This window comes from Triturus cristatus, chromosome 5_1 (genome assembly GCF_964204655.1).
Source record: "Triturus cristatus chromosome 5_1, aTriCri1.1, whole genome shotgun sequence".
In the NCBI taxonomy this organism is placed as follows: Eukaryota; Metazoa; Chordata; class Amphibia; order Caudata; family Salamandridae; genus Triturus; species Triturus cristatus.
The window spans coordinates 26,174,395-26,190,007 of NC_140587.1; the positions used below are offsets into that span (position 1 = coordinate 26,174,395).

The following is a 15,613-nucleotide window of genomic DNA, read 5'->3' on the forward strand; positions in this document are numbered from 1 at the left end:
ATGAAGGAAGTGGTCCCAGCCCAGCCGTCTTTGCCATCAGCCACCCTCCCCCTGCAGGCTGGAGACCCCCCGCCTTGGAGCGCCTGAAGATAGAGAGGGACATAGGCTAATAAAAGTAGTGCTGTACTGGAATGGTGTCAGACCAAGGAACTAACAAGGAACTGAGAAAAGTGTTTTGGCTTTTTTTTAAACAATAATGTAAATCTAAAATGTATTTTTATAAGTTGGCAGCATTCATGAATGAAACATGCTGAGGAAGAAAGAACCATTTATTGGGAAATAAATTAATGTACAAATGTCACTTAGAACTAGATTCTTTTTATGCGCACAATTAAAATAGAAAAACTAGAAAACTTTTCATTTTAATTGCTTAAATGCAGGAGCGGTAGAAATGCAGAGCGCAGCCTGACACTAACATGGTGCAGCCTGACACTAACATGGCTGCCTGTTCTCTATGATCAGCACACAGAAAGCAGAGCTTGTACACATTGTTAACATGTAGCAGCTTGAAGCGCTCAGCTCCTTCTTTAGTGAAGCCACTAATCTGCTACTCACAACACACACTGCTATTGTAACCGCTAGCATAATGAGAGGTATTTTGTGTGTGAATGTTCTCCATGTGAGAGGGCAAGTGCTGCCATAATGAAGTTAACCAATGGGTGAAGATGGCTGGTCCATGGCCCCAAGCTTTATGTTGTGGTGGGTGGAATACAAATGTGAAGGACACAACAGAATACCAATGCATGAAGAGAACTAGGTGAAAACAGTGATAAGTAAGTAATTTTGCTAAAATCAAACGTTCTTGGCTAATGCCAGAGTTAAAAGGATACGAGTTACATCCCTGGCTCCATTTTACATGTGACACATCTTTACCTCCCACGGTTTCTGTTCCTTCATTGAGCTCCGAGCAGCACTTCCTGTTCCTGGTCTGGGGTCAGATGAATATATGGTATGTAAGGCGTTTGCCAGTACGTAGACAGCAGTATGAACCGTATGGATCAGACTGTATTTAATATTGCGATATTCAGACAACATCTGAAATGTCTCTTTTCCTGAGCAGTAAAGATCAGATGAAATGTCTGTCACATTTATATTATTTCTATCCATTAAAAGACACCTAAACCCCGCCTCCCATAGATTAGCCAGGGCTGTATCACCTGGAAATTCCCATGGAGTAACATCATGCAGAAAATCTCTAAATCCAATAATTTCTTCTTTTTGGATAAAAAATGCCAGACTTCCATTGAATAAATATGAGGCAAATTCAAAATTGGCAAAATTGGAGATGGCCTCTGACAAAATCCAAATTTTAGGAGGCAACGTTCTCCACTCATTGTAGGAGAAATAATGCACAGCGTTCACTGTACTGCAGTAGAGAATGACCACCTGTGCGGTGGATGTATTAACAACGTCAACGACTGCATCTAGGTTTGGTGGGTCACTTTTCGAAACATAAGCGGGAATCATATAGGAGAACTCGATGCAGCCTCCGACCTGACCGATCACGCCCTTCAGTTCTCGCAGCGCTTGCTCTCCGCTGTCATCATCCGTTGTCAGGACCCCCACCCAGGTCCATCCGAAATGTCTTAACAAATGAGCAATTCCAATGTAGAAGGAGAGATCATTTGGGACAGTCCGGTATAAGGATGGAAATCTCACTCTGTCACTGAGTACAGGGTTCTGAGCCCCGTAACTGATCTGCAAAGAAGGAAGACATGAGGTAAGAAATGTGAGATGAAATTTGGCAGCCCTCTCTGAAAGAAAGGTGGAGGGGTAAACAAATGTTATCTTTAGTTAGAGCTGATTGTAGTTGTCACAAAAGAACATTAGGATAAACTGGGCTGAAGCCATGTATCATATCATAATTAAGGCTCCCTGTTTTCAGTTATTACTGATTTTTACAGATAAATACAGACAGAAAACCATTTATTTTCTTGTCGATATTTATTTTTAACTGTGAATAAAAATGGAAATATCATAATTTGCCAGATACTTGAGGGCATCATTTGGTCCCAGATTTATGAAGGTCATTTTCCCTTTTAGTAAGTTTTCACGTTTGAGTACGTTTTCCAAATGTATTGATATTCACAAACTTTGGGGCAGATTTACAAGAAAGTGACGCATCTGTAGAGATGCGTCACTTTCCCTGCGCCAACCTGCCAAATCCTTGCGTCACCATGGATGCGCCTTATTTACAATACGGCGCACCATGGCGCAAGGGTTGACAGATGCGTCAGAAATTCTGACACATCTGTTGACGGAAGAGTAACGCATTGCTGGAGTCGTATCGCAAGCACGACGCAACTCCAGCAATGCTATGGGGCGCCCTATGCCTAACATACTGCGTCACTCCTTACGCCTGCTTCAAGCAGGCGCTGGGTTTTGACGCAGCATGGACGTAAAAGTGACTCAGTGAAATCTTGAACGCCCACCCTGCATGCATTAAACCTGACGCAGGTTTAATGTGGTGCAGGGCTTCACAACGTGACGCATCTCCCTGTAGTTATATATATAACTTTGGAGCCGGTTGACGAATCCTCGCAAAATTTTCAAAACTAATGGGGCGCTCCGCTCAGCTCCTACCCTGAAAGTCTCGGGGTGATTCGTCAAGCGGGGGCCCATAACGCGTTTTCCCCATGCATTTTCCCATAGGAACCTTTAGTCGAAGGTACAGCCCGAACGGCTGAACAGAATTACTTGAAATTTGGCAGAGAAGTAGTCCTCAGGTCAGGCATGTGCCTTTTGCAGGTCTGGTGTCAATCTGTTCATTAGTTCCTCAGAAAATAGCATTTAAAAACATATACATATCTATATGCGCGCACCGTACGCGCTGCGTAAGCTTACGGTGCGCGCACCCTAACGTACACGAGCGTAATTCTGATTGGTTGTTCCATGTCTGTAAACATTCGAAGCGGTCGAAATCAGGAAGTGTCGGCCGCCATTTTGTCTGTCACACTGAAAAGGAAAGGTGGAGAACGTGAAAAGAGGGCAGGGTAGGGAGTTCCTGACCCCCTAGCGTTTGTCAGGGGGTCACAGTGGGACCCCGAAGGGCAAAAAATAAGATTTTAATTTTTTTTTTTTAAATCGCGAGGTGCGCGCATCGTTCGTGCACGGAAAAAAAAAAAAAAAATTTAAATTATTTTTAAAAAAAGATTAAGTGTTTGGATGTTGGTTGGCTCTAAAAAGAGCCGTTGTGTTCATTGATTGTTTTTTGGTACCTACAAGTAAGTACCGATGCAGAGCCTAAAATTCAAGAGGAAGACTCTGTTCCCTTCATCATTGAAATGTACACCGTCTCCTCTATAAATGCCTTGCATGCTGTAACGCAAGTTGTTGTGGTATATAGAACCCATACCATAGTCTCTGAGGAAAGCAGAAACAGACTTATTGACGTGCTTTCTTGCTTTGTCAATCTGCGGACAATGTTGGTAGGACCAGTTCCACTTTTGCCTTTGGCATATATTAGAATATACAAAGGCAGTTTGTGGAAAAAGTGACATCATTTGCACAAAGGTGTCCTTAATAAGCATTTCCAGACCTACCCCAGTTAAAGTGCCTAGGTCATTTCCACCACAGTGCACAATAATAAGGTTAGGCTGTGGGAGATGTAGAAAGGTTTTCAACAAAGGCATTAATTGGTGCCACTTTAACCCTCTTTGACCAATCCATTTAATGTCTACATTTGGCATCTTTCACAATACCTCTTTTTTCTGCAAACTTTTCACTCCAGAAGACATAGTTGTGGCCTATAATCCACACTGTGAACATCTTCCAAGGAGATCTGGATGCACTCAGAAGGTGTCTTTCAGTAGAATGGCAATATGAAAAGAAAGATAGTTGTAAAATGGAGGCTTACATACTTTTTTTTTTTTAAAAGAACTCATTGGCTGTTTCAGACCATACAACACTAAAAACTAGGTTGTATGTTTACATTTTTAAAAACATGTTTTGTATAGGTTCAGAAAAATGTGTTCCCACAGAACATTACTTTGGATTTGCTGTTAGGTTTGAAAAGTCAAGCACTCTTGCTCTTTGGATTAGAAACATTGTGTGCTGAACTTCTGACCTCCCTGCTCACGCCAGTGTTCCATGACCTGTTGCTATGGTAGCAGGCAGAAGTCATGTTGGGGGAAGGGATGATTTGGAAAGGGTTGAAATTTGCAACCAATAGAAATGTGTTATTCCATTTGAAAAAATGTGGGAAGGACTGTGATTTGAAGTTAACATGTATATGTGTGAAAAAAGAGGGAAACATTGCCATTTACTGGTTCTGCTGAGAGGTGTACAGTTCAGAGATTCTGGCTCTGATAATCTGCTGTGTGATTGGCACATTTCTTTCTCAACTAACTACTTTTAAAGGTGAGTTATGAATTTGAGAGGGGATGTATGTCGTACATTTTGAAATAAATAATAGAAATGTAATTCTTCTTTTAAAGTTGTGTTTTACATTTTTTTTTAAGTAAGATATTTAACTGCCTTGAACATGTCAGATATTATGGAGTATGTCTTCACCATAAGTTAAGGTGTACTGGTATCAACCAAAAAAACTGTTTTGTGCCTAGACTCACACCATGAGTCTGTCTTTACACAGGAATTTTTGACAGAGATTTAATTTGTGTTGCTCTTGCTCTGTTAGACTTGCACTCGCAGGAAAGGGGCAGCTTGTTTTCAAGAACTGTGATGGTTAGCATTCAGCTGAAATCACTTTGTCACAAATGAGAGGCAAATGCTAACACATTTGAAATTAGCATGGTACATTTTCCTACCACTTTAAAAGTTTGTTTTACATTTTATGTTAAGGATGATATTTAACTGCCTGGAACATGACAGATATTATGGAGAATGTCTTCACCATAAGTTAAGGTGTACTGGTATCACCCAGGAATACTGTTTTGTGCCTAAAATAACACCATGAGTCTGTCTGTACACAGGAATTTTTGACAGAGATTTAATTTGTGTTGCTGTTGCTCTGTTTGACTTGCACTAGCAGGAAAGGGGCAGCTTGTTTTCAAGAACTGTGATGGTTAGCATTCAGCAGAAATCACTTTCACACAAATGAGAGGCAAATGCAAACACATTTGAAAATAGCATGGCACATTTTCCGACCACTTTAAAAGTTGTGTTTTACATTTTATGTAAAGGAAGATATTTAACTGCCTTGAACATGTCAGATATTATGGAGTATGTCTTCACCATAAGTTAAGGTGCAGTGGTATCACCCAGAAATACTGTTTTGTGCCTAGAATCACACCTTGAATCTGTCTGTACATAGGAATTTTTCACAGAGATTTAATTTGTGTTGCTCTTGCTCTGTTAGACTTGCACTCGCAGGAAAGGGGCAGCTTGTTTTCAAGAACTGTGATGGTTAGCATTCAGCAGAAATCACTTTGTCACAAATGAGAGGCAAATGCTAACACATTTGAAATTAGCATGGTACATTTTCCTAACAATTTAAAAGTTGTGTTTTACATTTTATGTTAAGGAAGATATTTAACTGCCTTGAACATGTTATATATTATGGAGTATGTCTTCACCATAAGTTAAGGTGTACTGGTATCACCCAGGAATACTGTTTTGTGCGTAGAATCACACCATGAGTCTGTCTGTACACAGGAATATTTCACAGAGATTTAATTAATGTTGCTCTCGCTCTGTTAGACTTGCACTCGCAGGAAAGGGGCAGCTTATTTTCAAGAACTGTGATGGTTAGCATTCAGCAGAAATAACTTTCTCACAAATGAGAGGCAAATGCAAACACATTTGAAAATAGAATGGTACATTTTCCTACCACTTTAAAAGTTGTGTTTTACATTTTATGTAAAGGAAGATATTTAAGTGCCTTGAACATGTCAGATAATATGGAGTATGTCTTCACCATAAGTTAAGGTGTACTAGTATCAACCAAAACAACTGTTGTGTGCCTAGACTCACACCATGAGTCTGTCTTTACACAGGAATTTTTGACAGAGATTTAATTTGTGTTGCTCTTGCTCTGTTAGACTTGCACTCGCAGGAAAGGGGCAGCTTGTTTTCAAGAACTGTGATGGTTAGCATTCAGCAGAAATCACTTTGTCAGAAATGAGAGGCAAATGCTAACACATTTGAAATTAGCATGGTACATTTTCCTACCACTTTAAAAGTTGTGTTTTACATTTTATGTTAAGGATGATATTTAACTGCCTGGAACATGACAGATAGTATGGAGAATGTCTTCACCATAAGTTAAGGTGTACTGGTATCACCCAGGAATACTGTTTTGTGCCTAGAATCACACCATGAGTCTGTCTGTACACAGGACTTTTTGACAGAGATTTAATTTGTGTTGTTGTTGCTCTGTTTGACTTGCACTAGCAGGAAAGGGGCAGCTTGTTTTCAAGAACTGTGATGGTTAGCATTCAGCAGAAATCACTTTCACACAAATGAGAGGCAAATGCAAACAAATTTGAAAATAGCATGGCACATTTTCCTACCACTTTAAAAGTTGTGTTTTACATTTTATGTAAAGGAAGATATTTAACTGCCTTGAACGTGTCAGATATTATGGAGTATGTCTTCACCATAAGTTAAGGTGCAGTGGTATCACCCAGAAATACTGTTTTGTGCCTAGAATCACACCTTGAGTCTGTCTGTACATAGGAATTTTTCACAGAGATTTAATTTGTGTTGCTCTTGCTCTGTTAGACTTGCACTCGCAGGAAAGGGGCAGCTTGTTTTCAAGAACTGTGATGGTTAGCATTCAGCAGAAATCACTTTGTCACAAATGAGAGGCAAATGCTAACACATTTGAAATTAGCATGGTACATTTTCCTACCATTTTAAAAGTTGTGTTTTACATTTTATGTTAAGAAAGATATTTAAGTGCCTTGAACATGTCAGATATTATGGAGTATGTCTTCACCATAAGTTAAGGTGTACTGGTATCACCCAGGAATACTGTTTTGTGCGTAGAATCACACAATGAGTCTGTCTGTACACAGGAATTTTTCACAGAGATTTAATTCAGGTTGCTCTTGCTCTGTTAGACTTGCACTCGCAGGAAAGGGGCAGCTTGTTTTCTTGAACTGTGATGGTTAGCATTCAGCAGAAATCACTATCTCACAAATGAGATGCAAATGCTAACACATTTGAAATTAGCATGGTACATTTTCCTTCCACTCCCGCAATGGGTGAGTTAGATCCTACATGTTCAACACTCCAATTAACCTTTACCACACATGTACTCTTACATACATCTCTGCAGTTTTCATGCAGTTCTACAAGCGTCCATGCAGATCTGTGTTGCACCTGACAATAAGTGGTCTCCAGAAGCATGCCCTTAGCACACAGACAGGTGCATCTCCTGCACTCTCATGCTTACTATTCAGCTCTGTGTGATATTTTAGATAGCAGTGTGTAATGCTAACACATTCAACGTCAGCAAGGCTCATTTCCTTTGCTCTACTCTAATCACTCACCCTGTAACACATGCTGATGGTCTCAAGTAGCTGTTAGGACGTGTACTCTTTTCTGCCTCTTTAAAATATAAGGAAAATGTGTTAGGCTGCCATAGTAATTATGACTTACTCTTCCACAGTAGTAAATGTGCTTTGAAATTGCGAAACTAAAATCGTTTTTTGCCTAGAATCACACCATGAGTCTGTGCGCACTCAGGAATTGTTGTCAGAGATTTAATTTGTGCTGCTCTTGTTCTGTAAGACTTGGAGTTTTAGGAAAGGGACAGGTCATGTGATAGGATTTGAAAAGCTCTGAAAAAAATGGTAATGTATTAAAATTACATAAAGGTATTTTTTTTTTAGTTTCTTTCAGGTATTGCTGAACAACAGTGAAATTAATTAAAGATGCCTATAAAGTCAAGAAAGAGAAAAGAACAGCAACAACATCTATATTTGAAGAAAACTGGACCCCAAAAAATAGTTGAAGAACCTCATGTTGGAAAAAAGAATAAGACTTCTGGTAAGCAGACTAAGGAATTTTTAAAAAATATCTTCAAACAAAGAAAAAATGTTAAGAAAATATGCACTGCAAATAGTGTTTCACGTACAAAACAACAACAGAGTCGACAGAAAATACGAAAAGCCAATGTTGAATCAGAAGTAAGAAAGAGTGACTTAACACGAAAAATAGATTTTAAAAACATTCGTAGAAAAATGTTTCAGAGAAGAGTGATGTTAAATTTGCTAAAGGATGTGAAAAAATATAACAAGAAAACCACATTTTATAAAAAAAAAGAAATATATTGAAAAAATTGTTTATAAGGCTTTGGAAATAAAACGAAAACTATTTATTTTAATTTTGAACAGGATGCGTAGATTAGAAAAATTAGTAAAAGCAATGAAGTCACAAAGCAAAAGGAAAAGAGAAGTGAAAAAAATAACTTTTGTAAAGTGTTCTTAGGAGAATGGAAGCATAGTTCAAGTACTGAGCCATTTTTTAATGAAGAGAGTTATCTCCAAAGTAATAGTTTGTTGCATGCAGTTGACACCAATGGTCGAGCTTATGAAGTTAAAGATGGTTGTGTAATGGAAAAGGAGAAAATCGTTCCAGGAAATGAGGAAGAAGTGTTAGCTGATGAGGTTATGGGGAGATGTCCTAAAGCCCCAGTGTACACTTGGAATTGTAGTAGTATTTGCACTGTGCGACAGGAATCTATTGATAAATTACGTGACTTCCTAAGAGAATATAGTAAAAAGAGTGTTAAACAGAAGATTAAGGTGCTTCAAAGACTAGACCCATGCAGAGTGAGAGAGAATACTAGTTTGCAAGGACATTCTCTTGCTTGTCTATCTAGGAAAGTTTGCCAAAGTGTTTTTCACCATTTTAGGATGCTGGCATACTGAGATGAGAAAGTTTGTGAGAACATTGTATTTTGATAAAAGTCCAGCACTAAAGTTAAATGAGTTGAATAGTGCTCTGTTCCGTGGATCTGTATCAGATGTAGTGAAGGTTACTGATGATATTCAGTTTTGTTACTTTGGTCCAGAGGAAAAAAGTGCAGGAAATGACACAGTTATTGAGGAAAATGTGGAAGAGAATGTAGAACCCACTGTTAGTAAAACATTTGAAGATCAAATGACAAAATTGACTATCATTTCTAATGAAAGACCAAATATTACTTGCATTTGTTGCCGGAGAAGCCATTATAATAATCAAACAAGGTATGTTGATCTCTATAAAAGAAGTGAAAAAGAAAATATTACTAAGTGGATGGATTTTGCTACATATTTATTTCTGGAAAATTGTTTTGATTTGGGTGAATATCACTGTATTTGTAAATACTGTTATAACAAGTTAGAAGAAAATAAAATGCCAGCAAGAGCTGTACATAATAATTTAGAATTGGTTGAAATTCATGCAGAACTTAGTGATTTAAATACTTATGAGTCTATACTCATTCAATGTGTCCATCCTTTTCAGACTATAGTTCGTATGGAGCCCAAAACAGGTAAATTACCTCCTTCGGATTTACAAAGAGGTTTAAAAGGAAGAGTTGTCTATTTGCCATTGGATTTGAAAAAAAATATGGAAACAATTGATGCAGATAGATTGGAAACTGAACCATTAGTTATTCTGGTTAATGGAGTACCAACAAAGAATAAGAAAATTTGGCAGGAGCTGGTAGATGTACGAAAAGTACAAAGAGCAAATTTATATTTGAAAAGAAATAATAAATGGTATGAAACAATTTATATGGATGAAGATGAAGAAGTTTTACTAGCAGACTCAGGAATACCAGCTGGGCAAATGGAAAAAGTGGATAAGTCAAAAGAAGAAGAAATTTATGAACATTTCAGCACACATCCTCTTCATTCTAAAGAAGTGATGGGAAAGACAATTGATCTGTTTCAGATGAAAAGAGCACAAGGAAGTCCCCTGAGTGTATGGGAGGAGAGCTTGGAAGCTCGTTGTTGTCGGTATTCCCAGACGTGGGACCCGTGCTCACTACGCCACTGGAGTCAAGCTATCCTGGCTGATGACGGCTGATAGCCAGAAACCGGTCCTAGGATGCTTGATTCCGGTCCAGGGAAGACATGGCTTGGCAGTTTGGGCTGGACTGTTCCCATGAGGCACAGGGTCAAGACTGATTTGCATATGGCCATGTCTAAACTGGGGTGGCATAGTGGGCAAAAGAATGATGGATTTAACCCAGATCTCTTGACTGGGGGAGAATGTCTGCATTGTCAGCATTCCGTCCATCAATTGTTTGTTGTAACGCTTTTCGCCCTAAGTGGGATGGGTATTCCCAGACGTGGGACCCGTGCTCACTACGCCACTGGAGTCAAGCTATCCTGGCTGATGACGGCTGATAGCCAGAAACCGGTCCTAGGATGCTTGATTCCGGTCCAGGGAAGACATGGCTTGGCAGTTCGGGCTGGACTGTTCCCATGAGGCACAGGGTCAAGACTGATTTGCATATGGCCATGTCTAAACTGGGGTGGCATAGTGGGCAAAAGAATGATGGATTTAACCCAGATCTCTTGACTGGGGGAGAATGTCTGCATTGTCAGCATTCCGTCCATCAATTGTTTGTTGTAACGCTTTTCGCCCTAAGTGGGATGGGTATTCCCAGACGTGGGACCCGTGCTCACTACGCCACTGGAGTCAAGCTATCCTGGCTGATGACGGCTGATAGCCAGAAACCGGTCCTAGGATGCTTGATTCCGGTCCAGGGAAGACATGGCTTGGCAGTTCGGGCTGGACTGTTCCCATGAGGCACAGGGTCAAGACTGATTTGCATATGGCCATGTCTAAACTGGGGTGGCATAGTGGGCAAAGGAATGATGGATTTAACCCAGATCTCTTGACTGGGGGAGAATGTCTGCATTGTCAGCATTCCGTCCATCAATTGTTTGTTGTAACGCTTTTCGCCCTAAGTGGGATGGGTATTCCCAGACGTGGGACCCGTGCTCACTACGCCACTGGAGTCAAGCTATCCTGGCTGATGACGGCTGATAGCCAGAAACCGGTCCTAGGATGCTTGATTCCGGTCCAGGGAAGACATGGCTTGGCAGTTCGGGCTGGACTGTTCCCATGAGGCACAGGGTCAAGACTGATTTGCATATGGCCATGTCTAAACTGGGGTGGCATAGTGGGCAAAAGAATGATGGATTTAACCCAGATCTCTTGACTGGGGGAGAATGTCTGCATTGTCAGCATTCCGTCCATCAATTGTTTGTTGTAACGCTTTTCGCCCTAAGTGGGATGGGTATTCCCAGACGTGGGACCCGTGCTCACTACGCCACTGGAGTCAAGCTATCCTGGCTGATGACGGCTGATAGCCAGAAACCGGTCCTAGGATGCTTGATTCCGGTCCAGGGAAGACATGGCTTGGCAGTTCGGGCTGGACTGTTCCCATGAGGCACAGGGTCAAGACTGATTTGCATATGGCCATGTCTAAACTGGGGTGGCATAGTGGGCAAAAGAATGATGGATTTAACCCAGATCTCTTGACTGGGGGAGAATGTCTGCATTGTCAGCATTCCGTCCATCAATTGTTTGTTGTAACGCTTTTCGCCCTAAGTGGGATGGGTATTCCCAGACGTGGGACCCGTGCTCACTACGCCACTGGAGTCAAGCTATCCTGGCTGATGACGGCTGATAGCCAGAAACCGGTCCTAGGATGCTTGATTCCGGTCCAGGGAAGACATGGCTTGGCAGTTCGGGCTGGACTGTTCCCATGAGGCACAGGGTCAAGACTGATTTGCATATGGCCATGTCTAAACTGGGGTGGCATAGTGGGCAAAAGAATGATGGATTTAACCCAGATCTCTTGACTGGGGGAGAATGTCTGCATTGTCAGCATTCCGTCCATCAATTGTTTGTTGTAACGCTTTTCGCCCTAAGTGGGATGGGTATTCCCAGACGTGGGACCCGTGCTCACTACGCCACTGGAGTCAAGCTATCCTGGCTGATGACGGCTGATAGCCAGAAACCGGTCCTAGGATGCTTGATTCCGGTCCAGGGAAGACATGGCTTGGCAGTTCGGGCTGGACTGTTCCCATGAGGCACAGGGTCAAGACTGATTTGCATATGGCCATGTCTAAACTGGGGTGGCATAGTGGGCAAAAGAATGGTGGATTTAACCCAGATCTCTTGACTGGGGGAGAATGTCTGCATTGTCAGCATTCCGTCCATCAATTGTTTGTTGTAACGCTTTTCGCCCTAAGTGGGATGGGTATTCCCAGACGTGGGACCCGTGCTCACTACGCCACTGGAGTCAAGCTATCCTGGCTGATGACGGCTGATAGCCAGAAACCGGTCCTAGGATGCTTGATTCCGGTCCAGGGAAGACATGGCTTGGCAGTTCGGGCTGGACTGTTCCCATGAGGCACAGGGTCAAGACTGATTTGCATATGGCCATGTCTAAACTGGGGTGGCATAGTGGGCAAAAGAATGATGGATTTAACCCAGATCTCTTGACTGGGGGAGAATGTCTGCATTGTCAGCATTCCGTCCATCAATTGTTTGTTGTAACGCTTTTCGCCCTCAGTGGGATGGGTATTCCCAGACGTGGGACCCGTGCTCACTACGCCACTGGAGTCAAGCTATCCTGGCTGATGACGGCTGATAGCCAGAAACCGGTCCTAGGATGCTTGATTCCGGTCCAGGGAAGACATGGCTTGGCAGTTCAGGCTGGACTGTTCCCATGAGGCACAGGGTCAAGACTGATTTGCATATGGCCATGTCTAAACTGGGGTGGCATAGTGGGCAAAAGAATGATGGATTTAACCCAGATCTCTTGACTGGGGGAGAATGTCTGCATTGTCAGCATTCCGTCCATCAATTGTTTGTTGTAACGCTTTTCGCCCTAAGTGGGATGGGTATTCCCAGACGTGGGACCCGTGCTCACTACGCCACTGGAGTCAAGCTATCCTGGCTGATGACGGCTGATAGCCAGAAACCGGTCCTAGGATGCTTGATTCCGGTCCAGGGAAGACATGGCTTGGCAGTTCGGGCTGGACTGTTCCCATGAGGCACAGGGTCAAGACTGATTTGCATATGGCCATGTCTAAACTGGGGTGGCATAGTGGGCAAAAGAATGATGGATTTAACCCAGATCTCTTGACTGGGGGAGAATGTCTGCATTGTCAGCATTCCGTCCATCAATTGTTTGTTGTAAAGCTCGTTGTTTTCCCCAGCTGTTTCCTACAGGAAAAGGTGGACGATATGGTGAACGTCCAGTACAGATTCCTGCTTCTGAGTATCGGACTACAAGATTATATGCAGAAGATCCAAGATTTCGTCAAAGTATTCCTTATTTGTTCCATCTTTTATTTAAAAGTGACTTGTCTGCACTATCTTATGCAGTAAATCACATTTTAAAAACTGGAGTACATCTACATAATGTGTCTGCAAAGGATTTTATGAACAAAGTGCAACAGCGAGATGATCATTTGGAATCTCAATTGATAAATTTGATGGCTTGTCAGCGAGGAACTAATGAATATTGGTACCGACGCCATGGAGAATTGAAATGTATGTTACAGAATTTCGGAACTCCTACATGGTTCCTTACCCTAACTTGTGCTGAGTACGCTTGGGATGATTTACTGGATTTTCTTCAAGAGGCAAATTAAAATATTGAAAACATCCAATACAACACAGCAGGAGAATTCTGCTCATTGGATCCGGTTAATGTTTGCAGATATTTCAATCATAGATTTGAGGCTATGATCTCCTTCATCTGCAATAAAAAAAATCCACCTCTTGGAGAAGTTGTGGATTTCTTTTAGAGAAAAGAGTACCAAGCAAGAGGTGCTCCTCATATTCATATGCTGTTGTGGATCAAGGATGCACCAACATTTGGAACAGATTCTGATGATGCAGTTTTATCATTCATTGAAGAATATGCAATACGTGCTATACCTAAAAGCACATAATAAAAAAACCTAAAGGAGCAAGTTTTACGTTTCCAAAGACATCGGTGTGGAAAATACTGTCAACGAAAGTACAAGAGTAAAGATAAATTCTACACAAAATGTCGATTTGGATTTCCACGACCTGTTCTTTCAAAAGGAAGAGTAAACAGTTTTATGTCAGTTGTGCGACATACTATTACAAGAAAATCGCCTAAGAATACCTACAACCTAAGAAGAAAAGAGGAGTCAAAATATATAAATGACTACAACCCAGTCATTTTATCCATGTGGAATGCTAACATGGATATACAGTATGTAGCTGACAATTCTATTGCTGTTGCTCGGTATGTCACATCTTACATCACTAAATCTGAGAAAACGGAATTGAAAGAAATGTGGGAAGAGATTTCTCATGAGAAGACTGTCAGTAAAAAGCTATACAGTTTCAGTTTAAAGATGTTATCGCATCGAGAAATTGGATCCTACGAATGCTCAGATAGATTATCATCTGCAAGTCTGTACTCCAAATCCAGAAGAATAATTTGGGTAAGTTTAGGCCTTGCTGGAATGAGAAATCGGGTACTGAAAGCTGTTCGAGAAATTGAATATTTAGCAGAGAACGAACCTGAAAGTACAGACATTTTAAGAACAAACATGTTGGACACATATTACCCACAAAGAAGTCATCATCTTGAGAACATGTGTCTATATGAAGTGCTGCAGAACTACATTTATAAACGGAATACCACAGAAGACATCAATAATGGAAAATATAAAGTCACTGGTGAGGAAGGATGTTTGGTAAAACAAACAAAAGGAAGTTTGATTAATCACCAGAAGCTGAGTTGTGACACTACTGACAAAAAGGAATTTTACTACTTGGCACTTTTACAGCTGTTTAAACCTTGGCGTTCAGAGGACGAACTACTTGGAGATTTTCAGAGCTATGAAGATTCCTTTAATGCTTGCAAAGATAGCATAGAATGCAGTACTTTATCAACTTATGTTCAAATGTTAAATGAAGAAATTGAACAAGAAGCAACAATTGCAGCTGAAGTAGCTAGAGACAGTTCTCAAGACAGTCAAAGTTCTGGGACGTTCAGTCAAGATCCTCTAGGACAACCAATCGTAGAAAATGAAGCTGCAATAGCCATGACTGAAGTGGAAACAGCTATGAATCAAGCTCAGGAAGATTTAATAAACCTACCAAATATGGAACAACAACTGAATGATGAACAACAACAAATTTATGAGGAAGTCAGAAAAAAAATTGATCACGGATTACTACATGAAAATAAAGAGTGCTCATGCACATCGTTTGAACCAATCAGAATGTATGTGAGTGGACAAGCCGGGACTGGAAAAAGTTTCTTGATTAAAGTAATTAGAAGCTAACTACAGCAAAAAACAGATTCAACTTTGTCTTGTGTTGTTACTGCTCCAACTGGGTTAGCAGCATATAACATGAAAGGAATTACTCTCCATTGTTTGCTAATGTTACCAGTAGAGCACGAGAACAAAATACAATACCACAAGCTAACAGGAGAAGCATGTTTTGAAGTTGCAAGAGTATTAAAAAAATGAAAGTTCTCATCATTGATGAGGTAAGCATGGTATCAAACTTAATGCTTGCCTTTGTGCATTTAAGAATGCAGCAAATTCTGAAGACAAACTATGACGTGCTATTTGGAGGAAAACATGTTATAGTTTTTGGAGATCTTCTGCAGCTTACTCCAGTTAAAGGACAACCAGTTTTT

At 40.9% G+C, this 15,613-nt stretch overlaps 1 protein-coding gene across 1 annotated transcript in view; it reads right to left on the minus strand.

Annotated features, from left to right (window-relative positions):
* Positions 1 to 852: 852 nt before the first annotated feature.
* The window catches only part of LOC146829990 (vomeronasal type-2 receptor 1-like), a 264,386-nt gene continuing 249,625 nt past the window's right edge, over positions 853 to 15,613 (minus strand). The window contains exon 3 of the mRNA XM_085603676.1: positions 853 to 1,698. Within this exon, the coding sequence (XP_085459802.1) occupies positions 853 to 1,698 (846 nt within the window). The remainder of the gene's footprint in view (positions 1,699 to 15,613) is intronic.